Source organism: Chlorocebus sabaeus, chromosome 11 (genome assembly GCF_047675955.1).
Source record: "Chlorocebus sabaeus isolate Y175 chromosome 11, mChlSab1.0.hap1, whole genome shotgun sequence".
In the NCBI taxonomy this organism is placed as follows: Eukaryota; Metazoa; Chordata; class Mammalia; order Primates; family Cercopithecidae; genus Chlorocebus; species Chlorocebus sabaeus.
The window spans coordinates 116,972,657-116,998,034 of NC_132914.1; the positions used below are offsets into that span (position 1 = coordinate 116,972,657).

General features: G+C 42.8%; 1 protein-coding gene across 5 annotated transcripts in view; it reads right to left on the reverse strand.

Annotated features, from left to right (window-relative positions):
* CIT (citron rho-interacting serine/threonine kinase) overlaps window positions 1–25,378 on the reverse strand; it is a 195,000-nt gene that overhangs the window by 114,586 nt on the left and 55,036 nt on the right. For all 5 annotated transcript variants that reach the window (XM_008004911.3, XM_008004908.3, XM_008004906.3 and 2 more), the window contains one exon: window positions 3,609–3,792. In XM_008004911.3, the coding sequence (XP_008003102.2) occupies window positions 3,609–3,792 (184 nt within the window). The remainder of the gene's footprint in view (window positions 1–3,608; window positions 3,793–25,378) is intronic.

A 25,378-nucleotide genomic window follows, 5' to 3' on the forward strand; every position in this document is an offset into this window, starting at 1 on the left:
CTTTCCACAAATTCCAGCCCCATCAAGATCCCATTACCCTCAATGTTCTCCAACTCTTCCAAAAGCATACAACCAGCATGTTTAAAACAAAAACATAAAACCAAATGATTTTTACCTTCTACAGCAAGCTTGTCCAACCCATGGGCCCGGGGGCTGCATGCAGCCCAGGATGGCTTTTAATGTGGCTCAAAATTTACAAGTTTGTAAGTTTTCTTAAAACATTATGATGTTTTTTTTGTTTGTTTGTTTGTTTTAGTTCATCAGCTATCGTTAGTGTATTTTATGTGTGGCTCAAGACAATTCTTCTTCTTCCAGTGTGGCCCAGGGAAGCCAAAAGATTGGACACCCCTGTTTTAGAGTTTATACTTATGGTTTGCAGAAATGCACGGCTTCACCAAGAACTTAAATGAGGCAGTGCCTCAATCTAGAAAGAAAAACCTAAAGAAATGTACCCCTTGCTAACAGGGGAAGGAAGAGAGCTGAGATCTTTTTATTTTTAAAACTTTAACATGCTGTTTCCTGTTACTACCTTACTATTGTCAAGTTTAAGCAAAGAAAGGCTCAGAGGAACAGCCAGGCATTCAGCGTTTGGGGATTCGGTTTGGGTTCCTGCTGGTTAAAAAGGAAAAGAGGCACCAGACAGACACTCACTCTCCAAGACTAACTTCACCATAACCCCACCCCAAAGACAACCAAACCTAGTTCTCTAGAAACTCTCTGGCTCCCACCAAGTCAAGCTGTAAGGAACTCCCACTACGCCTCAGCCATTGAAACGCTGTCATCAAGATTCTTGCTCAGCCTAAAATAATGATGTACTCAATGGCTTAAAAATAGTCTGGGGTCCCAAAATAAGGATCCTAAAAAATGAGGAGTTATCACAGAATTTAAATCATTCTCACTGCCAATTTCTCCACGAAAACTCCTCGTTCATTCAGCTCCACCTCTGAACATTTCATTCAATTCATTGGTAACAAATCTGAGGTCAATTTACCTAGCACAGTACAGCAGTATCTGCAATTTCCTCAGTGGTGTGAAGAATGAGTAACAGTACAGGTAATCAATGTGTGTAAATAAAAACCTGTGATGCTGAAAACGGTGAGAAAAGAAAAAGAAACTCAGGAAGAAACACAGGGTCGCTGGCGGCAAAGGTGGTACCCCCAGAAAATGTCTCCCCCTCTCTCCAAGTAAATGTTGTCAATAAAACTGCAGGAGCTGCTAAGTAATTTCATCACTGCCTCTCTTTTATTAGATTGCTAATTAATTACAATCTGATATGTCCAAGGTCATCTACATCCAACAGGTGGATGAATTTCTAAAATGATGCTTGTAGGTATCACCCACAGGGTTGCCGACAGCAGAGTAGCCAAGTCCAATAGCAACATCACATAACAAGACGCAAGATGAAAGCAAATTTTTCGGATTCCAACCCCGTTGAAAGCTTTGAAAAAACATTAAAGTTCCCCAACAATAGGAATACTCTGATGCCATCGTCCAAATAAGAAATACACAGTTTTATTTGCATGGACCTTTTGTGAAATAAGAATCTTTATTAAACATTCTCTTGGGTCAGGAACAGCAGCTCGTTTTGTACTCTAAGGATATAGTTTAAACTACCAGAGGTGAGAAAGCACATCTTCAAATACAATAAGCAATATAAACACTTATGGAGGAAAAGATCATGAGTAAATTAAATCAACAAATATTTATCGAGTGCCTCAGCCTTAATACTGTGATGTCCCTGTCAGAGAGCTCCCTAAACTGAGCTTTCTGTGAGAAACAGAAAGATGTCATTCGAGTCTTCCCGAAAAATAAGCAATTAATCATACACTGCTTCAGATTAATTGCAATGCCTAAGATCTCCCACATCATTCTGCCTTTTCCCCTGAAATCTAACTCCCTCGAATCCTCCCTGGCCTTTCTGATCACTGACTAATACCCAAAGCAAGCTTGCATTCTGACCCAGCCAGCCCACTGCTAACCAGAACTAGAACTCTCCACACATGTCCTTCCAGTCTGATGTGTGACCTTCAGTGTGCTGCGTGTGTCAAGGTTATGCTGCCCACTAACCATGCATCCTTCAGCATCAGGCCTCTACTTCTGCCCTGCTCTTTGATGCCAATGGCAAAACCTCCCAATCCTGCTGAGCCATTTCAAACCCATCTGATGGCACATTCAACAGCTAGTTAGCTCTCTGCCTCTACCACCACCATCCAGACTGCTTTGGGGTTGTGGAGCAAATCAGACAGAGAGGCACATCTAACACTACCAAAATCCAACCCGAATTTGAAACCCAGCCCCCAGGGAGGGGATCAAGAAAGACAACTTCAACATCTTGCAACATAAAAACCTCTCTCACATTCAACCACAGCCCACGACCTTATTTCATATCAAATGCCCAATTCCCCACAATACTCTGAAATCTTTTCAGTAACGTTACTGTCAAAATAGCACCCATGGGGAGACACCATCCAGGAACCAACATAACATCCCTATAAATCAATATCTAAGCTACAAATACCACAAGGAGGGAAAGATGCTGCCAAGAAGAATATCAAATTCTGCTCGTCTCCTAAGTGGGCAACAACTAACCCAACATTACCCTCTGAGAACCTGAAAGTGCAGGGACCAGGGTGGCTGGGGAATACCACCACCAGTCCCAGATCTTCTGAGGAACTCACTCCTCTGAAAACAGAATGTCATTGTATCATGAGAGAATGAGGCAAGATACTGACCTCCCACATCCACAGAAGCTACTGCATTTTACAGAAATTCCAGGAGGCTCCTGGAAGCCTGGACCCTCTAATTCCAAGTGCTATGTTAATGCATTTTTCAATAGCTTTTATGAGAATGGAGAAAGACCTACCAGGTCAAGAGGTTTACAGTGATATTTATATTTCAATTTTCTAGTCTCCTGGTTTTTTCCCCCTATGAAGCCCAGTTTCTGTGAATCAATGACTCGGCTACATCACACTCCCTCCTGGTGGCTCACAGTAACGGGGCTTTCTCTGGCCGCCAGCGCTCTACCAGCTCAGAGAGGCTCAGCTGCCAGATCCCTGATCTTGCAGCATACTTGGAGAGGAGCCGAGCACCATCTCTCTGCTAGAGCTCTGGTTCAGCCACTTGCAGCTCAGTTAAACCCATCAGGAAACCTCTAGCTTATGAGACAAGGTTTTTAGGATTCTTTCGATACAGCCAAGATAGCAACCCCCATCCACCCACTTGAGAGACAGATACATAGATGGTTAGAGAGATGGGCAGCTCATCTTAACTCCTGCACATTTCTCCTTTGACCGGGGATCTGCACTGCTGGAAATCTCGTACTGTCTCCCCTCTAAAGAAGACCAAAGATTGGAAAACTAACCCAAAGTACCCAATTGACAATTATGATACCACAGACAGGAACAGGTACCTTACACACTGCAAAATGAGAATATTAACAGGCTACCCTGGCAAAGCCCTAACAGGTAGACTGCTTTCCCAATGCAGGCGACTAGCAGCTTCCCTCCACTGTACTCCCCCCACCTATTTCCCCACCCCCCACCACCACCTTTGGCTCCAAAAGCCTTGCATCAATGCAGGTCCCCTTAAAAAGTCAAACGTTCACTTACTCAGATCTACCAAGAATCCCCAGTGCCTTGCTGTACGAAAACCCCACAAACGGCAGTTCTTCACCCGAGAAACCTGAGGGGCTCAGCTGGCACGGAGAGGATGAAACCCACGAATTCTTCTCTGGTTCATCAAAATTGGAGGTGTCATCGTCAGACTTGAGGGTGGGAACGAAGGGGGGAGGAGCTGGTTAAAGAAAAACAAGAAAGGAGGGGGGGAGGAAAAATATTTCAGCCGGATTCAACACTGTTGCGGAGAAGATCGTCTTACTCCTTCGGCGCTGGCGATGGCACTGCAGCGCCTGCTTTCAATCTAGCTCGCAACCTCGGCTCCTACAGCAACAAGAGATTAACCCCTTCTCTGCCAACATGGCCACCAACCCGCAGACAGGCTGCCTTCCCGCCTGGGGTAAACTGAAGAGCAAACTCAAACAGGTCACTTGGGCCAACGAAAGCACTTGGGGAACTCCTGGGGAAGCTGCTCCTTCCTGCTGTTTCCAGAAGGCTCCTACAGAGCAGCTGCTGGCTAGTGCCGGGATGCTAGGTGACCTAAACCTATGGATTCACTCCTCCAGACAGGTCTAAATTATTAACGATTAGCACTAATTGTTGAAATAAGATGGAACTTCTACATTTTGTGGATTAACCGGGATAACAGGAAGGACCAAGAAAAGGGATGTGTGAGGTTCCGGAACTCCTGTTAGGATACCACTGCAGTCTACTTCATTCATACCCGGACAAGTCGACTCCGAGATCTTATTAACCACTTTTTTTTTTTTTTTTTTTCAGTTCATTATGCCTCTTCCCCAGCGCAATCATGCCCATCAAATCCACTGCAGTTTAATCAGCATAATGAAGCACCAGCCAAATAAAGTTCCTACCGGTGATCTACAGCACCCCTGCGCGCTGACGGTGGGAATGCACGGATGGACGTATGCGGCTCCTACCTCCTTAAGGGCTTCACTCCCGGCTGGGGGCGTGTTACATCCTCTCCACTTCCTGCCGACCTACTAAGCGCTCTCGGTCAGGGAGGTGGACACTCGTCCATCAGTCACCAGGAGGCTGCCCATCGCGGTGGGCTCCCGGGGGTGTCCCCAGCCAGAAGCGTTACCATGGTTGCGGGCTGAGGCGTCCGTGGCGGGCCAGCCAGGCGAGCTGGAGAGCCGAGCATCACATCCCCCGCAGTGCAGGCTGCATGCTCCCGGCGTGCGTGCTCTGGCTGTAACCCCACCTGGCTGCCGCCTGCGTGCCAGGGGCCAGTGCTGATCCCAGTGACAGAGCAGCATGAGTCACTGCCCGCCAGGGCTCGCTAGAGCTCCCCCTAGGACAGTTGTCACAGCCCTTCACAGCCCAGACTTCTTTTTAACTCCTCGTTTTCTGGACAAAGCTGGGTGCCAGATATGAGCAGCAAGCAGTCTGTTTTCTGCTTACAGACTCCAAAAAATCTGGCTGTTTCCAAAGTTCCCCGATGACAACAACATCCGAAGTGGCGCTGGGAAGTAATTGGAGCAGGGAAGGGATGTGGAGGGGAGAGGAGATGAAGCCAGAGGTCTGGCTGTTCCTGAGAAGTACAAAAGAACATTCTCAGAGCTTCAGGTACATTGAGATGAGGTGGGAGAGTGAGGAAGATTTAAGATGTAAAATGTGCACTACTAGAAAATTATTTAACACCTCCAGCCTCTCAAGAGAATTTAAATCTTCCCTGTTAGTGTCAGAATCTACTTGCTTAATACTTTAAAAATTAGCTGATGGAAAGAAAAATTAGATTGAACGCTTCAGCCCACATCCCATGTGTACTTCCAACAACATAGGCTCAAATCCAATCTGATTTCAATTATCCAGTACATTTTTTAATAGCAAAAAAAAGTTTTAATGGAAACCGTATTTCATAAGGATCAAAAAGAGAAGTTTTCCTTCCTGAAATAAGGAAACTGAGATAATGACTGAGGAGATTTATGGAGAGAGATTTGCAGATGATACTAATATGGAAGCAAAGTGGTTAATGGCAATTGTTCTGGCGTCTGAGTTCAAATCCAAGCTCCACCATTTACTAGTTGTAGGACACTGGGTAAGTCACTTAACCTCTCTGAACCTCAGTTTCCAACATGGCAATATCTATTTCAATGGACTAGTAGGAGGTTTAAATAAAATAATCCGTATAAAGTGTTTAGCACAGTTCTTAGCATACAATAATCACTCCACAAAGATGACCTGCTATTATTGCTACTGCTCACAGGAGCTGCATGTTTAAGACAGAACCTGCAGTTCTTGAAGGCTAGTGAGATACAGCAGAATCTGTATTGAATGTTCGTCTTCCCTGCGCAGGGCAGAGACACATCCATGTGGATGTTTGTGTTAATATCATTTAATTCCTAGTAGAACTTTAATTCCTTTCCATTATATTCTAATTTATCTTTAGGAGACCAAAATAGAATTCGATTTCTGAGTGAGAAGTATAACTAATGGAGGGTAAAAGCCACCCTCGGTGAAATAATTATGATTTTGAAATCCTGTACTATAAAATAAGGTTTGTCTATAAAACTCTTGACATGCTCAAAGCTAGCTTAATGTGGTTGAGATTAGAAAAAGGGGCAGATAATCTTCAAGTTAAAAGGAAGAAGAAATAGGCCAGGCACAGTGGCTCATGCCTGTAATCCAGCACCTTGGGAGGGTGAGGCAGGTGGATCACCTGAGGTCAGAAGTTCAAGGCCAGCCTGGCCAACATGGTGAAACCCCATCTCTACTAAAAATACAACAAAATTAGCCAGACGTGTGCACATGCCTGTAGTCCCAGCTACTTGGGAGACTGAGGCAGGAGAATCGCTTAAACCTGGGAGGTGGAGGTTGCAGCGAGTCGAGATCGTGCCATTGCACTCCAGCCTGGGGAACAAGAGCAAAACTCTGTCTCAAAAAAAAAAAAAAAAAAAAAAAAGGAAAGAGAAGTCAATGTGAAATATACTAGCTGGTAACAGGTAAGATATTCACAGCAAAGATTAAAAGCTAGGGATATAAACCTCTAGACAGCTAGTCAGTCAAGTACAACAGGAAAGTTTGAAAAGAAGGGCTTCTTAGGGCCACATTCAGGCAGAAGAAAAAGCCACAGCCTTAAGCCAGAAAGAAGTGGGGAAACTGGAAATATTCTGCCCTCCAGAAAGTGATGAGGATGTTTACCCTTGTCCAGGACCCTTCAGTAGGAAAGAAATAAAGCAGATAGGAAGAAACAGTAACCTCAGGTAGAGTGTCCACATTTATAGTATCCTGTTACAGTTCAAGAAATGAACATGAATACTGGTCCAGGATCACTGAGCCCTTGGAGCACTGGCAGATACAAGTGAGAACAACTTGTAGGGGCATTTTTGCAACCCAGGGCACACAGGATTTTCTCCCCACCCCTGGCCCCACCCCAACACCCTCCTTCCAATCCTTACCAGAAATAAATTCACAATTAAAAAGTAAAAATCAACAACTACACTTTACGGGTGCAACAACAGATACAAGAAATGGGGAGAATTAGCCCTCCAAAAACTGCAGATAAAAGAACAATCTAAAATGAGCCATAAAATAAAATTTTATTATCAAGGTAAATTAGTAGAAATTCTAATGAAAGAACATGACACTTTGAAAAAGAACCAGGTACATTTGAAAGGAACCAAACTGAACTTCCATAAATAAAAAGTCTTGTTCTTGAATTTAAGGTTAAAAGTTCACTGAATGTGTTAAATAGCAGACTAGATACAGCTGAAGAGAAACTTAATGAACTAGCAGTTAGAGCTGAGGGAATCACATAGACGCTTGATACTTAAGCTATGGTCTGTACACTGGCATTATCACCACTCAGGAGCTGGTTAGAATTTAATTCTTTAAGAATCCCAGGCCCTGCCCCATACCCACAGAATCAGAACCTACATTCTAATGAGGTCCCCAGGTGATTCATGGGCACACCACAGTTCAAGAGGCATTTGTATACAATGCAACACACAGAGACAAAGAGATGGAAAACATGAGAGGTCAGAAGACAAAGACAGAATGAGAAGATCCAATACACATCTAATAGGGGCACAGAAAGAGAAATTAGAGAACTACTTTAAAATCTGGATGCTGCATTTTTTAAGGATTGTGTAAAATCTGGTCACATCCAAAAACTAACAAGTATGTGATCACATATATCTGGGGGATATAATTCTTCTATTTCTTGTACCTTATATAAAATGTCTCTTTTTTGATCCTTACAAAGTGTGATTTTTTTTTGCTTCAATAAAGGTATTTTTAGTTCACTGAAATCATATTGATCTTGAGTCTATGCTGATAGAGGTACACATGGCTCCTCAGTACGCAGCACAGTGCCAGGTACATAGTAGGTGCACAGTAAATATTTGCTAAGCAAATATATAATTAAATGGCAAAAAAATAGGTCTTGTAAAGACAGCACTAACATAACACAGGCCACAAACAGGGTACTTGATGTTTGAATTAAATGAAGAGGTTTTAAAAGTTGAGATTGCTCTGTCTGAGAAATATGTTAATGAGTACCTACACTAATCATTTCTGATACAGTATTATGAAATCATCAGCTCCCGCCACTGCCACATACCCACCACATTCACTAACGACAAATAAGAAATCACATAGTAAGATCTATTGTTCACTGGGAAAAGCCACTAAAAAAAGAGAGAAAAATATTTCCATATATATATATATATATTTTTTTTTTTTTTAAATAAATCAGCCTGTTTGAGGTAACATCAGAACATGGTCTCCTTAGTGGCACAGGCTATATATACAAGTAACTTCTTGAGGTTGTTTTTTTTTTTTTTTTTCCAGTTATAAGACTGATAGCAGAATCAAGGCTTTCAGAAACAAAGAGCTATTTTAGGAGCTGTAGATAATTTCCCTTCTATAAATTCTCTCTCTCTCTCTTTTTTAATCCTAACATTCACTAAAAGCTTTTGGGGGAAAAAATTATCATCCTCAAAAATATGCGGAAAAAACAAGGAAAGAAAAACCAAATGGATTTGTCCTCCTGGGACTCCTTCTAACATGCTCCTTTGAGCTCCAGCTGCCTCATTCCCACCTTTGATTTTGATTTTTCAGCATAGCCCACTAACACCTCAAACAATACCTGGCTGTCCTCATTCAATGTTTAATATCTATTTTTTTAAGAGAATGAATGAAAAGCAAGAACCTTACATGGAGAATAATTAGTCAGACCTAATGTGCCATTCCACACAACATGCCACTTTAGGAAACCCAGGAAATGATATGCTTCAGAGTACCCAATTTCTTCATGAAGAACTAGCATATTAAAAACAAACAAACAAACAAACAAACCTGAGCCTAGTAAAACTCCTCTAAGACTTTTAATCATCACCACGGATGGCAGAAGTGGGAGATGAATAAGAGCCAGCACTGTGTCACAAAGGATGAAGGCACATAAATAATTATTGTGTGATGATATAATGAATCAGGACTGCACCTAGAATACAGTGGGCACGTGCTAATATTCAACCAAAAACACGTTCAACTTCATTCTCCCTACCACGATGTCCCTCACCCTTTTAAAAAAATGTTAATTGACTAATTAGACACTATGTTCAAATTTAAAGGAAGATTACCAAAAAAAACAGCTATCTTCCAGTTGCTTAAAATCTGGAGCACTACTTATCAATGTTATGAAGACAGAACTGTGAAATAAATGAAGAGGAGAATATTTGTGTTGTTTAGAGGTCAAGATATGGGTGTGAAAAGCAGAGAATACATAAACTGACTGATGGCAAGTTTTGCCAATGGGGAATGCAGTACTTTTTTGCGAGTTCCTGCAGGGAAGTGTCACGGAGGGGATTTAATCTTAAGAGCTGGTTAAAAGGTATCTTTGTGGGATGGAGTGGGGAAAAGTGCTACTTTAGAAAAGCCCCAGAAGCCAGAGCAGTGGCCCAAGAGCAGAGTGAATAATGAGGCAGGGAAGAAAGTGAAAGTGAAGTATTGGTGGATTGACAGAGGTAAAACCAGAGTTATAGAGTGCTGGGTTAGTGTCAGTACTGAGACAGATATAATCATTTCGATAGTGATGGGTGGAAGAGGCTGGTGCTAGAAACCTCCAAAAGACAAGTCTACAATAGTCAACATGACAAATTCTACACTAAGGAACTGATAACAGAAACAGAGAGGATGGGATTAACAGGAGACAGGTTTGTAATACTATGAGAGAGATATATATAGGTTTTCATCCACAGTTCCTGGCTCATGACTCCCATAGTCCTTGTTACAATCTTTTGTTATTTAGGGGCACTCCAGGATTTAGAAGCAGGCCTTGAAAAACAGAATCTCTCTCTCTCTGACCTCCTCCTGCTCTCCTTTCATCTGCTCAAGGCAGGACTCTAATCTTCCCTCACCTTTCTGACTTGGAGCTGGCCATAAAGAAATTTCCTCTGCCTTATCTGATTTCAGCTCAGAAGACCCTATTTCTGAAGGGGTCCTGCCCCATAACCTGGAGGAATGAATGCTACACAAAGAGGCCAAGGATCTGAACAGACAGGACTTGCTGGGATCCCCCACTCAGTCTATGAGGATTAGATGATAGCCTTTTTGTGCAATCCCATTTCTACATGGTTGTTGATCATGTCTATCCAATGGAGTCTCCATGAAAGGCCCCAAGAGGACAGGGTTCGGAGAGCTTCCGGATAGCTGAACATGTGGAGGTTCCTGGAGGGTGAAGGGCGTGGAGCTCGCAACCCTTCCCCCATACCTCACCCTATGCATTTCTTCATCTTTATCCTTTGCAATATCCTTTAGAATAAACCGGTAAATGTGTTTTCCCAAGTTCTGTCAGCAGCTCTAGCCAATTAATTGAACTCAAAGAGGGGGTTGCAGGAACCCCAATTTGAAACCAGTCAGTGAGAAGTTGCAGAGGCCTGAACTTGCAACTGGTGTCTGAAGAGGGGACATTCTTGGGGACTGAGCCCCCCGCCTGTGGGATTGAGCCCTACCTCCAGGCGGATAGTGCTGGGACTGAACGGGAGGACGCCCAGTGGTGTCCACTGCAGAACTGACTGCTTGCTTGGTGGTGGGGAGAAAGCCCCCACACATCTGGTCACAGAAGTCTTCTGTGGTATTGACAGTTGTGGTGTGAGAGTGGAGGAAAGACAATTTGAGTTTTTCCATATTCAGGTTATAGAAAGAAGTGGCAAAATGTGGCTGGGCATAGTGGCTCACACCTGTAATCCCAGCACTTTGGGAGGCAGAGACAGACAGATCATTTAAGGTCAGGAGTTCGAGAGCAACCTGGCCAACATGGTGAAAGCCCATCTCTACTAAAAAAAAATACAAGAATTGGCCTGGAGTGTGCTCCTGTAATCTCAGCTACTCGGGAGGCTGAGGCAGGAGAATCCCCTGAACCCAACAGACAGAGGTTGCAATGAGCTGAGGTGGTGGCACTGCCTCCAGCCTGGGCAACAGAGTGAGATTCCATCATCTCAAAAAAAAAGAGTGGCAAAATGTGACAACTGATGTTAGAGCAGAGATTCTGATGGGAGCTCTTATCATGGGAACAACTCTGAGAGAAAAGGCTGCAATGGGAAGAAGAGGAAGATATCCCATATTGAAGTCTCATGGGGATGAACCAAGAAAACAGATTAGGGATCAGCAAATAGAGCTGGCTACTAAATATACATAAGTAATTGATCCCATGAAAACAGATTACATTGCCTAAGGCCTCAGCCAAGCCCCCTGGTTTCTCCCCTTCCACTGGGAAGTGGTCAGGTATGACTTGCCCACACGACACATTGCATATAAGAAGTTCAAGGCTGCACCTGGTGGCTAACATCTGTAATCCCAGCATTTTAGGAGGCCAAAGCAGGTGGATCACTTGAGTCTAGGAGTTCAAGATCAGTCTGGGCAACATGGCAAAACCCTGTCTCTACAAAAAATATTAAAAAATTAGCCAGGGGTGGTGATGCACACCTGTAGTCCCAGCTACCAGGGAGACTGAGACGGGAGGATCATCTAAGCCTGGGAGGTCAAGGCTGCAGTCAGCTGTGAGTATGTCACTGCATTCTAGCCTGGGTAACAAAGTAAGACTCTCTCTCAAAAAAACAAAAAAAGGTAGTTCAAAAACAAGATAAAGTAGATCCAGTTTGCAATAGACTTAAATAAATTAAAAATTATCCCATATCTTTGCCTCCCCAAAAAGTCATAAAAATACTTCAGGGTAACATCGATTTGGGCTGGTGATCAATTTTTACAATGTTGTCTTCAAAGTCAATGAATAAAGAAGCCAGCATTCCCAAAGTAGTCTTCCATCAATCAGTCTAAACAATGCCAGGGTCTGGCTGCCAACAGCTAAGCAGATAACCTCTCTGGTGGTGGATTTCAATGGAGATGTGAGCTCTAGCTGACTCTCGCCATACCCAAAAGCCATGTCCCAACGAAGCTGCTTAATATTAAATTTTCGGTAATCAACTTACGCTTCCCCACAGATTTCATACTTTTAGAGATGCTTTCCCTCACTTCTGGATAGCACTTTAACCAGACTTCTTAACATTTTAGCTTTACTTTGTTTTTTTCTCTCCCTCTCAGTCTAGGTACTCAGCAATCTGTGAAACACCTACATAGGCTAGAAATACTCAGAAGAGGAACATTTCAAATTGCAACTAGTCATGAGTGCATTTCTTTGCAAAGCTGAATTTGGATATACCCAGTTTTTCACCCCAGTGGATATTCCCCAGGGAAATTTTTTCTTTTTTTTTTTGAAACTGAGTCTTGCTATTTTGCCCAGGCTGGAGTGCAGTGGCGCAATCTCGGTTCACTGCAACCTCTGCCTCCTGGGTTCAAGGAATTCTCATGCTTCAGCCTCCCAAGTAGCTGCTATTACAAGTGTGCGTCACCATGCCCAGATACTTTTTTTGTATTTTTAGTAGAGATGGGGTTTTAACATGTTGGCCAAGCTGGTCTCGAACTCCTGACCTCAAGTGATCCGCCCACCTTGGCCTCCCAAAGTGCTGAGATTACAGGCGTAAGCCACCACACCTGGCCCAACCAGGACACATTTAAATAATAGCAAAGGAGCTAGCTCATCAGCACCTGCTTGCTGTAGGCCCAGGCAACCTTCCCTTTCAGCACCTTCCCCCATGAATTACCTATACCCAATAACATATCAGACTAGATTCATTCTTTGCTGCCTTCCCAATCTCTTTAGTATCCTTTCCTCCAAGCTTTTTTTTTTTTTTTTTAGAGACAGGGTCTCACTCTGACGCCCAGGAGGGACTGCAGGGGTACAATCATAGCTCACTATAAGCTTGAACTCCTGGGCTCAAGCAATCCTCCCACCTCAGCCTCCCAAGTAGCTGCGATTACAGGTACACACCACCATACCTAGCTAGATTTTTGGTTTTTTTTTTTTTTTGGTAGAGACAGGGGTCTTGCTATGTTGCCCAGGCTAGTCTCGAACTCCTGGCCTCAAGTGATCTCTCGCCTCGGCCTCTCAAACTTTCCTCCAACAGCGAGAAGATTTATTCTTAAATTTTTATTACGAAAATTTTTACATGCACCAAAGTAGTAATATAAAATTAACTCTCACGTGCCCATCATTGGCCTCGACAACTAGCCACTCCCACTCTCATTTCATCCATACCCATCCCTGCCTTGTTTGCTTGTTTGTTCATTATTAAAATCAGACATCATATCATTTCGCCCATAACAACTGCAATAAGTACTTCTAATATAGGATTTCTCAGCTGTGGCACTACTGGCATTTAGGATTGGAAAATTATTTGTTGTGGGGCACTGTCATGTGTATTACAGGGTGTTTAACAGCATCCCTGGCCTCTACCTACCCACTAGATGCTAATAGTACCCCCAAGTCATGACAATCAAAAATATCTCCAGAGAATAGCTCAAACCCAGAATTGGAAGTTGCAGGTAGCCGAGACCATGCCACACTGCATCCCAGCCTGGGCAATAGAGCAAGATTCCATCTCAAAAAAACAAAAGTCTCCAGACATTGCCAGATGTCCCCTGTGGGGCCAAATCATTCCCAGTTGAGATCTACTGCTCTAACATATAAAACACTTTATATATACATACATATATATATATATATATATATATATATATAAATGACTTTTTAAAAAACATAACCACTTTTTAAAAACTCTCATCACACTTGACAAAATTAACAGTAACTCCTTAACATTATCTAATACCATGCCTGTGTTTGGTTTTCTCCAAGTGTCCCAAAAATGTCTCTTTATAATTGGTTTCTTAAATCAGGATCCAACCAAGGTCCACACAATGTTTTGGTTCATATGTCTCTTTTAACTTATAACACTGTCTCTGTCTCTGTCTCTGTCTCTGTCTCTCTCTGTCTCTCTCTCTCTCTAATGTCATTTATTGGTTTAAGAAACTGGATCATGCATTCTCATAGAATTTCCCATATTCTGGACTTGGTTGATTGCAACCTTGTGGCATCATTTAACACGTTTCTCTGCCCCCTGTGTTTTCTGTTGAATTGGCAGTTAAATGCAAGGCCTCCCGGGCATTCATGTAGAATTCTTTTGGCAAGGATATTGCCCAGGATGTGCTCTCTGCTTCCTACTGCATGACATTAGGGGGCATACAATATCTGCCTGTCTTCTTTCCTGTGATACTAAGTGATTCACAGGTTCCAACCGTATCAGCCTGATGCCTCTGCCATAAAGTTCCCTCCAAGCACTTAATGGATTCAGCAGCCATTTATGATCATTGTCCAAAGCTATTATTTCATTAAGGCTGCAAAACGGCGGTTTAACGGTGGTTTTTCTAATTTAATCATTCCTTCTAGCTTTATTAGCACATCAACAATTTGGATACCCTAGCATACAACTCAAATAGAAAGGCAGGATAAATGCTTGGTGCTTTCCCTGTATTTAGCAACATTCCAAGTAATGAGTTGGGGCCTCAGCAACCTTCAGGAGTGACCAATGAGATGTCTTTTCAGCATCATTATAGACACATGAATTTTTATATATTTGATATGCTCCAAGCCACTATAATCTTTCTGCTGCTCAAACTGTTCCCTGGCCCATTGTGGTTGCTCACACCTGTAATTCCAGCACTTTGGGAGGCCGAGGTGAGCAGATCACTTGAGGTCAGGAGTTGGAGACCAGCCTGGCCAACATGGTGAAACCTCATCTCTACTAAAAATACAAAAAATTAGCCGAGTGTGGTGGCACAAGCCTGTAATCCCACCTACTCAGGAGGCTGAGGCAAGAGAATCACTTGAACCTGGGAAGCAAAGGTTGTAGTGAGCCGAGATCATGCCATTGCACTCCAGCCTGGGCAACAGAGCAAGACTCCACCTCAAAAAAAAAAACAAAAAAACAACAACAAAAAAAACTGTTCCCTCTTAGGACAGTGGAAGCCCCTCTACCAAATATTCTTACCGAAAACCAGCAAAGTCAGAATCTATCTTAGCCTTTGGAGCTGTTTTCTGGTTTACAGGGGCTAAAAGAAAAAATACAAACCCACCACCACCACCCCCTACTGAGAAAGCTAAGAGACATATCCAGGAAGTAGATGATATTCTAAAGGACAATGACCTAGCTTCTTCATCAAGTCAATGGCATGAAAAAAAAAATATATATATATATACACACACACACACACACACACACAAACATATATATATATATGAATGTTCCAAATTTTCTCATTTGAAAAAGCTTAAGCCTATCTCCATAGCTGACTACACTCCAGAATATGAGTGACTTTAAATCCAACTGTTGAGGAGTGTTGGCAAGGAAGTAGAGGAAGATCTCTTACATATACACTGTTGCTGGGAATATAAAATGGGACAACCACTTGGGAAACGTTTGGTAGTTTCTTGAAAAGTTGAACATATGCCTACCCCATGATGTAGCCATTTCACCCCTAGATGCTTACCCAAGAGGAATGAATGCACATGTCCAGAGACTTGTACAGGAATGATAAATGCAACTTTGTTTCAAATAGCCAAAAGCTATAAACAACCCAAATTGTTCATCAGCAGGGGATTGGATAAACAAATTGTGGTATATCCATTCAATGGAATACTACTCAGCAATCAAAAGAAATGAACTGTGATACCTCCCACAGTATGGATGAATCACAGAATAACGTTGAGTGAAAGAAGACAGACAAAATAAGTAAATACTGTATGCTTCAATGTATGTTGAAATTTAGAAAATGCAAACTACAGTAAGAAGAAGGATATCAGTCATTGCCTGGGGATGAGGGAAGGGATGGGGAGGAGCAGAAGGGGCAGAAGGAAACTCTTTGGGGTGATGAACAAATATGTTCATTATCTTGAGCCTAGTGATAATCTCACAGGTTCATGTCAAACTTAACATACATGTGACATATTATATGTCTATTATTCCTCAACAAATTTGTTTGCAACTGTTGGGAAGTGAGATATTTTGTCCCCAATCCTTCTGTGGTCTAAGGAGCTTACACTCAGGTTCCTTCACTCCAAAAGGCATTAGTGTTGAAGAAACACACACATTTAGTCTCATCCTTCTGTTTTTGTTGTTGTTGTTGTTGTTGTTTTGGTTTTGTTTTGTTTTTAATGGAGTCTCGCTCTGTTGCCCAGGCGGGAGTACAGGGGTGAGATCTCTGCTCACTGCAACCTCCACCTCCCAGGTTCAAGAGATTTTCCTGCCTCAGCCTCCCTCCCGAGTAGCTGGGATTACAGGTACATGCCACCACATCCAGCTAACTTTTGTACTTTTAGTAGAGATGGGGTTTTGCCATGTTGGCCAGGCTGGTTTCGAACTCCTGACCTCAGGTGACCTGGCCACCTTAGCCTCCCAAAGTGCTGGGACTACAGGTGTGAGCCATTGCACCTGGCTAGGTCTCACCCTTCTACTCACTCCTCCAATAAGGAAGAAGGAGGTTATCTGGCTCATGAAAAGTAGACATTTATTTGGCCATGTTATACTAGAAGGCAGAATTACTCTGTCTTGAAAGTAAGGTCCAAACTTAAAACTTCCTCTTTTACTGCCTAGGCACAGGCATAGCAGGCACTCAACCAACTGGCCTTGTCCTCCTTATTTCCATCAGGCCCCCTGTTGTGGCAAGGCCCCCCCTGTTCATGAAGGAAGGCCACCATTCTTTTCTGTCAGTAGGATGGGCAAATTTACCAGAGCCCTGCATCAGAGCTTACTGAGTGCTTGCCTTGCCAAGAATAAAGTGGGTATTTTGGTCCCTATCTGGCTATCTGTTCTTTGTGTGTGTCCTTTATAAGTCAGAATTTTGAAGTGCTGGAAGGGTGGTCTTAGATCCCAAACTGCCAATGCTGTAGCTGAATGTTCCATCACCACGGATGAACAGAGTTGGCTATATTTATTTTCTCTGAAGTGAGACACCAGAAATCATTTCCAAATTCTCAGTCATGAACCACCTGGGCCTCTAACTCTTTGTCCTGAGGCTTTCATCTCTTTTGATTCCTGCCAACCGCCCTCTTTAGTTCTATCCAAACTTCACCCTCAGAAAATGAGCATAACTGCAATCACCATACTCACAGAATTGATTAGAAAGTTGGCTGCTGAATATAGTCCCAGATGTTTAATATAATTTTGAATCTTTGGCCAAATCATTTCCACGTTTGCTTGGTTGTGAAAGGTTTTCCCGCAAGTGAGAATTTAAGGGTTGAAGACTCCAATTTATGGGCTCTCCAACAAACCCACTCTCTATTTCCCATCTTCCCCCAAAAAAGGCATTAATTTATCTCACTTAGAAATGATTTACCAAACTTGGATTTGGCATTGCACTGTTGGCTTGCACTAAGAGGCCCGGAAGGAAGCAGTCCTATGGAAATTGCCAGGGTACGTTTCCAAAGGATGGGGCCCACCAGGTGACAGGGGGTCTCATTTATGGGAAACCCAATGGTGAAATTCCTCAGGGCTCAGTATTCAGAAAATTGCGTCTCCTCTGAGCAAAGCATTCTGGACTTTTTTCTCATGGGACTGGGGCTCTTGTAACTGTTAATATTCTCCTTTCTGTTTTGGTCACTGGGAGACTGAGAGTCCCAAATCATTCTTCCTTTGGCAACTTGACAGAAACTTCCTTGCTTTTACTTTTAACCCTGACTTTATTTCCCTATCCTCATACTCCTTTCATCTAGGTTTCTCTATTTATTCATTGTTATATTTTTAATATTGCAATTATCTCTAGAATAAGTTGTCCTCAATTTATCTTGGAATAAAGTAGAATATTACATATTTTTCACATCTCCAGAAGTAGCTTCTAAATTCAGACTAGAGGGGGAAAATCCTGTAATCCCAATTCATAAGCATTTAGCTCTTTTTGGCCTATTTTTTCTTATCAATAATTTGCCTTCTAAAAACAGAACAGCCCCCAAGAGACACACAAATGTTTGCCTGCGTATCCCATAAGAGATAATAAGAGCTACTGACTATATCTCTTCATTATTCCTTTTTTGTTTTAGTAGGTGGTGCCCACACGCTCCTGGTCTAGTAAGTTGAATTTCTACCATCACTACTTTACCATCCCTCCCCACTTGCTCCCCTTCCCGTCCACGCTGATACTCCAAACAGACTCAACTCCTCTTCCTCACTTCCTCCTGCCTCTGAAGTAAGTGAGTGTCCAAAAGGAAGATACATTTAAGGGCCAACCAAGCCTAACAGAGAAGCATATCTACCATCCTCATGGAACTAGTTTAGAAAATAAAACATGACCAGATAACTGCTCAAATGACAGGAAGCCCCAAACAATAACTTTAAAAGGCCCCAAACAAATGAATACACAAACAAGATGAACTTTTAAAGGCCCAAAACATCACGCCTGTAATCCCAGCACTTTGGGAGGCCAAGGCAGGCGGATTACCTGAGGTCAGGAGTTCAAGACCAGCCTGGCCAACATGGTGAAACCCCGTCTCTACTAAAAATACAAAAAATTAACCAGGTGTGGTGGCGCATGCCTGTAATCCTAGCTACTCGGGAGGCTGAGGCAGAATTGCTTGAGCCCAGGAGGCAGAGGTTGCAGTGAGCCAAGATCATGCCGCTGCACTCCAGCCTGGCTGACAGAGCGAGAGTCTGTCTCAAAAAAAAAAAAAAAAAAAAAGGCCCAAAACAAATACGTGCGTGCTTACACACCACACACACACACACACACACAATGCACAAGCCATTGAGATAATGCAATTCTACAGGCAGGACACTAAATAAAATAAACGAAAAATTAATGTTAAAATCATGATATTAGCTGTGGCCTTGTTTAAAAAAAAAAGCCATAAGGGGTTTTCATTTGGGAAGAAGAGCACTGCGTATCAGAAACCAATGGTAGAGTGGCAGATTCGAAGGATAAGCATGGCAAGGCCATGCTTAAATGAATGAAGTATAAAGACTGCTTCATTCAATTTGGCTGGGTACGGTGGCTCAAGCTTGTAATCCCAGCACTTTGGGAGGCTGAGGTGGGTGGACTACCTGAGGCTGGGAGTTCAAGACCAGCCTGATCAACATGGAGAAACCCCATCTCTACTAAATATGCAAAATTAGCCGGGCGTGGTGGCGCATGCCTGTAATCCCAGTTACCTGGAAGTCTGAGGCAGGAGAACTGTTTGAACCTGGGAGGCGGAGGTTGCAGTGAGCCGAGATCACGCCATTGCACTCCAGCCTGGGCAACAAGAGCAAGACTCCGTCTCAAAAAAAAAAAAAAAATTACTGAATTCTTGGGAGGCAGCATAAAGATGTTGTTAACAGGATAGGTTGTGCTAGTGTTATAGGAGCATAGAATATTCTGGAAAGTTCTATGAGAAATTGACAATAGTGGTTTGCTTGAGGGAGAGGGTTTGGGTGTGGGGTGGAAAGGAGGCATTTTTCACTGTATAACCTTCTGTATAATGTGAATTTTCTGCTAGGGGCTATACCACTTTTTCAAATAAACAAAAGCAAAGAGAATTTGGAGTCAGGGAGACCTGAGTTTGATTCCTATCACTGCCAACTTCGGGCTCCATGACCTCATCTGTATTGTGGACTAGTGATAGAACCTGCCTCACAGAGGTTTTGGGAAGAATAAATGGAACAATAATAAGCATAAAGCACTTTGCAGAGCTCCTGGCACATAGTAGGCACTCAATAAATGGCATGGTAATATCATACCTGTATAAACATGTTAGTGAAGAACACTTAGTCCATCCTTAATTAAAAGCCAATATGGGACAACAGTAAAGTGGGGTTCGGAGAGTCAAGGAAATGTCTTTTTGCTATCATAAGGCAGACATTAGGTCAAACCACCATTTTGAAGGATATGAAGGATGTAATGTCTGTCTAAGAGAAAAGCTTTAAATTCCTCAAAGCAAGGCCTAAAACCCAGCAGTTCTAAGTAGTCCCATTCACCCATAGGACTCCTGAGCCAAAAAGTGGCCTCCCTATACCTTAAGCCCGAAGACAAAACAAGGAAGACCCACAAAGATGAGCAAGAAACTCTGAGGCTAGCATCTAATCTCTTCTTCTGGCAGGGCTTTGCAACTCTAATATACAGAAATCCCCTCGGGATCCTTATTAAAATGCAGCTTCTGACTCAGCAGGCCTGAGTCTCTGGAGCTCTAACAAGCTCCTAGGTGATGCCAATGCTGCTGGTCCGGGGACCACACTCTGAGTAGCAAGGTCCTACTGCCTCCATGTAATAGTTTCGCTGTTTGTTAACAGTGGCAGTATTGAGAGATTCAGATTACTGTGATGTTCCCTCTCCTGATAATAACCTGGCCAATTCTTCTAAATCAACAGTTCTCAAGTGAAGGTGACTGTAGCCCCCAAGGGGAGACCGGGCAATGTCTAGAGTCATTTTTGGTTGTTGCAACTGCAGGGAGAGGGTGCTACTGGTATCCATGGAGAAAGGACAGGGATGCTGTTCAACGTCCTGCAATCCACACAACAGCCCCCACAGCAGAGAATTATCTGTCCCCACATGTCAACAGTGCCAAGGTTGAGAAACCCTGTTCTAAATAAACAGAAAACAGGACACATCCTGAGTCTTCTCAATTCATCTTAAGACTAGGAATCCCAAGATTAGAAGTGGGCCATCGATCCAACATTGTCCTTTCCCAGACTAGATCTGAGACATGCGGAGTGTTATAGGTTAGCAGGACGCTGTATGTGGGGAAGGGATCACCAGGTCACAGCCTATGGTCTGTATTTTGCTTAAAATCAAGCACATGTGGTTCAGTAAACCAGTGAGGGGAGGCCTACGAAGCATTAAACTTCCCACCATTTGGAGGTACAGCAATTTAACAGGACCACAGCTCTATTCAAGCAAAAGACCAGTTAGGCTCTTAGACTCTAAATTCAGTGAAGGTAGGGCCATACCCAAATGTGTTCATCAATGGAGCCACAGCACCTGACACTGCACTTAACATACTGTAGAAATTCAAATATCAGAATGAATCGTCAATTCAAAAATTCCTGCAATTCTAGACTGGGCATGGTGGTTCATGCCTGTAATCCCATCACTTTCGGAGGCCGAGGGAGGATGATCACTTGAGCCTACGAGTTTGAGACCAGCCTGGGCAAAGATGGCAAGACTCCATCACTTAAAAAAAAAAAAAATTCAATTCCTGCCATTCCAAATGTTCTTAAATAGACCTAGAAATTAAATTACTCCCTAGTGTGACATGGTTTATTATTTGCCATCATCACAAATATTATTACTTATAACAATGATTTATGCAAAGACATATATGGTATTATAGAAAGAGTACGGGCTTTGGAATCACACAGACCTCCACCCACATCCAAAATCCCTTATTTACCTGTCATATGACCTTGACCAAGTTACCACGGTATCCACATCTGTAAAATGGGTATAATAATCCTTACATTTGACAGAAGTGTTTTGAAGGAGTCTAGTGTAATGTACTTGAATGACTAGTGGTTAGCACAGAATACGTACTCCCTAAATAATATTGCTGACCATACTAAAGGACTAGAAAAAAAAATCCCAAGGAGCTACATGGTGCTTAATTCCACACATAAAAATCTGTAACAGCTTCAGGTGAAATTCTTACAAATTTTTGTGTGTAGAATTAAGCACCATGTAGCTCCTTGGGTTTTTTTTCTAGTCCTTTAGTATGGTCGGCAATATTGTTTAGTGGGCGAAGGATATGAACAGACACTTCTCAAAAAAAAGGCATTTATGCAGCCAACAGACACATGAAAAAATGCTCATCATCAGTTGCCATCAGAGAAATGCAACTCAAAACCACAATGAAATATCATCTCACACCAGTTAGAATGGCAATCATTAAAAAGTCAGGAAACAACAGGTGCTGGAGAGGATGTGGAGAAATAGGAATGCTTTTACACTGTTGGTGGGACTGTAAACTAGTTCAACTATTGTGGAAAACAGTGTGGCGATTCCTCAGGGATCTAGAACTAGAAATACCATTTGACCCAGCCATCCCATTACTGGGTATATACCCAAAGGATTATAAATCAAGCCGCTGTAAAGACACATGCACACACATGTTTATTGTGGCACTATTCACAATAGCAAAGACTTGGAACCAACCCAAATGTCCAACAATGATAGACTGGATTAAGAAAATGTGGCACATATATATCATGGAATACTATGCAGCCATAAAAAAGGATGAGTTCATGTCCTTTGTAGGGACATGGATGAAGCTGGAAACCATCATTCTCAGCAAACTATCACAAGGACAAAAACCAAACACTGCATGTTCTCACTCATATGTAGGAATTGAACAATGAGAACACTTGGACACAGGAAGGGGAACATCACACACCGGGGCCTGTCATGGGGTAGGGGGAGGTATAGCATTAGGAGACATACCTAATGTAAATGACAAGTTAATGGGTGCAGCACACCAACATGGCACATGTATATATATGTAACAAACCTGCACATTGTGCACATGTACCCTAGAACTTAAAGTATAATAAAAAATATATATATATAAAAAAAAAGAATTTCACCTGAAGCTAAGTAGGCACAGAATCCCTCTCCCCTAAACCAAAGACTGTCTTCCCTCAGGAATACTGAGCAACCATATTATACACTTGAGGTTTCATTTGCACCATTCAGGGCCAGTTAGCAAATAAGCAGCAACAATCAAAATGACACCTATTTGGAAGAAGACTATCTCAGTGTTTCATCAGCATGGGACCACCACTGAGTCACTGCCGGATGGAAACAAAATGTATTTTCTGCTAACAAATGCTGAGAACCTGAAAAATCAGGATCATTTCTGTCTTTCTGAGAATAGCAAAAGAAAGACAACTCAAGAGAAAAAGCCCATGTCGGACGCAACAGACCATCCGAGTTCTCTAGCACGTTAGCCATAAATGTCCTAGGAAATAATCTGTGATCACCACTTGCATTATGTGTTTCTCACTGTTGAGATATGGCAGTCTTAGATAAAAGGTACAAGTGCGCTGGTTCCGTTGACGTCGCGATGCCTTGGGGGAAGATATTTTAAAAGACGTTGATAGAAGACAGCAAAACTTTCCCATGGATGGGAGCAGGTACACGATGCCAGGCAAGGTAGGCATAATCCCAAAGGGAAGGAAGAGGAGTTCTGATTGGCTTCAGCTTTCCTGAAGCCCAGAAAGATCGGCTGGTTACAGCCAGAATCCGGCCCAGCATCTGAAACATCGCCGGAACGGCACAGCCAGGGCAGCTGGTACGCTTAGGAAACCCCCCACTGAAACTTGGAAAGCAGCCTTGAAATAATGATAATAATAAATAAGCAGCTGAAAAACCAATCTTGTGGGAGGCTGGAAATGAAACAGAATAATGAGAGCCTGGTGACCCATGAGCGTGGCAGTCACTCATCACAGAGTGTTCGACTTGCTGGAAGAATACATATCCTGGAACTGGGTCAGATGCCTGGTTCATGGGGTGCTGCCTGCAGCAACCCCAAGGGGCAGGACCCAGGAGGGTACAGAAGCTACACCTGACCTCAGTGTCAATACAAAGGCACATCCTAGTTTCTCTCGGTAGCCACTCCCAGTTCTGTCATTCATAAATTTGCCAAGACCTTTCTTAAATTATATTTATATATCCTGCTGAGACCACCTCTTGAGATAATGAGTTTTAGAAGATTATTACCTGCTGTGTTAAGCAGTACTTCCTTTCATTGGTTACAACAAGAAAAAGAAGAATTGGGGGTGAAACCGCACAAAGGCTAATGTTGCTTTTAATAAGGGACAATCTCTTATTGCAAAAGGCGGAAATATTCAACAGCCTGGAACTACCAGGCATTTAAGCAGCAACCATGAACTTGGGAAACTTAATGATTCAAAGTATTTTGGTTGATGAAAATCACTCAACGTGTGTTTATGAAAAACCATACTAGATAAAAGCATAATTTATGTTACAGTTACCTAGTTAGAAAATAGCTTACAGAGCATGGAGTCAAGCAATGTTTTCAATCACAAATCTCTGAGTTGATTGCAAATAACGCAGGGATCAGAGGTTGGTGAAAAACAGGAAAATTTGCTAGGAGACAGTGAAGTTAATACCATGCCTCTCTGCAGTGTCGGAAACTCCATAAAACCACTAGGAAAACGCACTACCAATCCTCAGTGGGCATGAAGATCCCACCTGCTGACTGAGCTACACTAAGTATCTAAACTAGGAGCAGTCCCATCAAACATAAATACCCTAACTGCAATATGGTACCATGGATTGATTCCTGGAACAGAAACGGGACATGAGTGGGAGAACTGGTAAAATCCAAAAAAAGTCTCAAGTGTAGTTAGCAGTAATGTACCAATATTAGCTTTGACAAATAGTTTTTCAAACACTTAGTTTGACAGTGACACTGTTATGTAAGAGTTAACATTGGGGTCTAGGCGCGGTGGCTCACGCCTGTAATCCCAGCACTTTGGAAGGCCAATGCGGGTGGATCACCTGAGGTCAGGAGTTCAAGACCAGCCTGACCAACACGGAGAAACCCTGTCTCTATTAAAAATAGAAAATTAGCCAGGCATGGTGGCACATGCCTATAATCCCAGCTACTTGGGAGGCTGAGGCAGGAGAATCACTTGAACCCGGGAGGCAGAAGTTGCAGTGAGCTGAGATCGCACCTCTGCAGTCCAGCCTGGGCAGCAAGAGCGAAACTCCATCTCAAAAAAAAAATTTTTGTGAAGAAAATACATCTTGTGAGTCTTCAGAGTCACTACACTGGGAGCTGGGAGTCAAATACATTATGCCTAATTTATAAGTTAAACTTCATATAACACAGGTATGTATGCACAGCCTCCGAGTAGCTGGGACCACAGGCGTGCGCCACCATGCCTAGCTACTTTTTGTATTTTCAGTAGAGACAGGGTTTCACCATGTTGGCCAGGCTGGTCTCGAGCTCCTGGCCTCAGATGATCCGCCTACCTCGGCCTCCCAAAGTGCTGGGATTACAGGCGTAAGTGACCGCGCCCAGCCCCCAGTGTTATACATAACAGTGTCACTGGGTTTCAGTCCTATCATCAGTTTCACACACCCACTGGGAGTCTTGGAACATATGCAACATAGATAGGAGGGTGGGGAACTACTATAACTTTACTCAGGTAATCACCATTCACTGACTTACTTAGGTGGAGATACATTCTTAGGCATGATCAGCAAGTTCATGAATAAAAAAAATTAAGTGCTTATTCAAGAAGATTACAGAGATAAAAAGGCAAGACAAGAAAAGATTAAGTACTTGAATAGCATCTAAAAGAAAGTCTATCAGATCTTTCCAACAGCACAAAAGGAAGAATGCCCTGAAAATATATTACTGA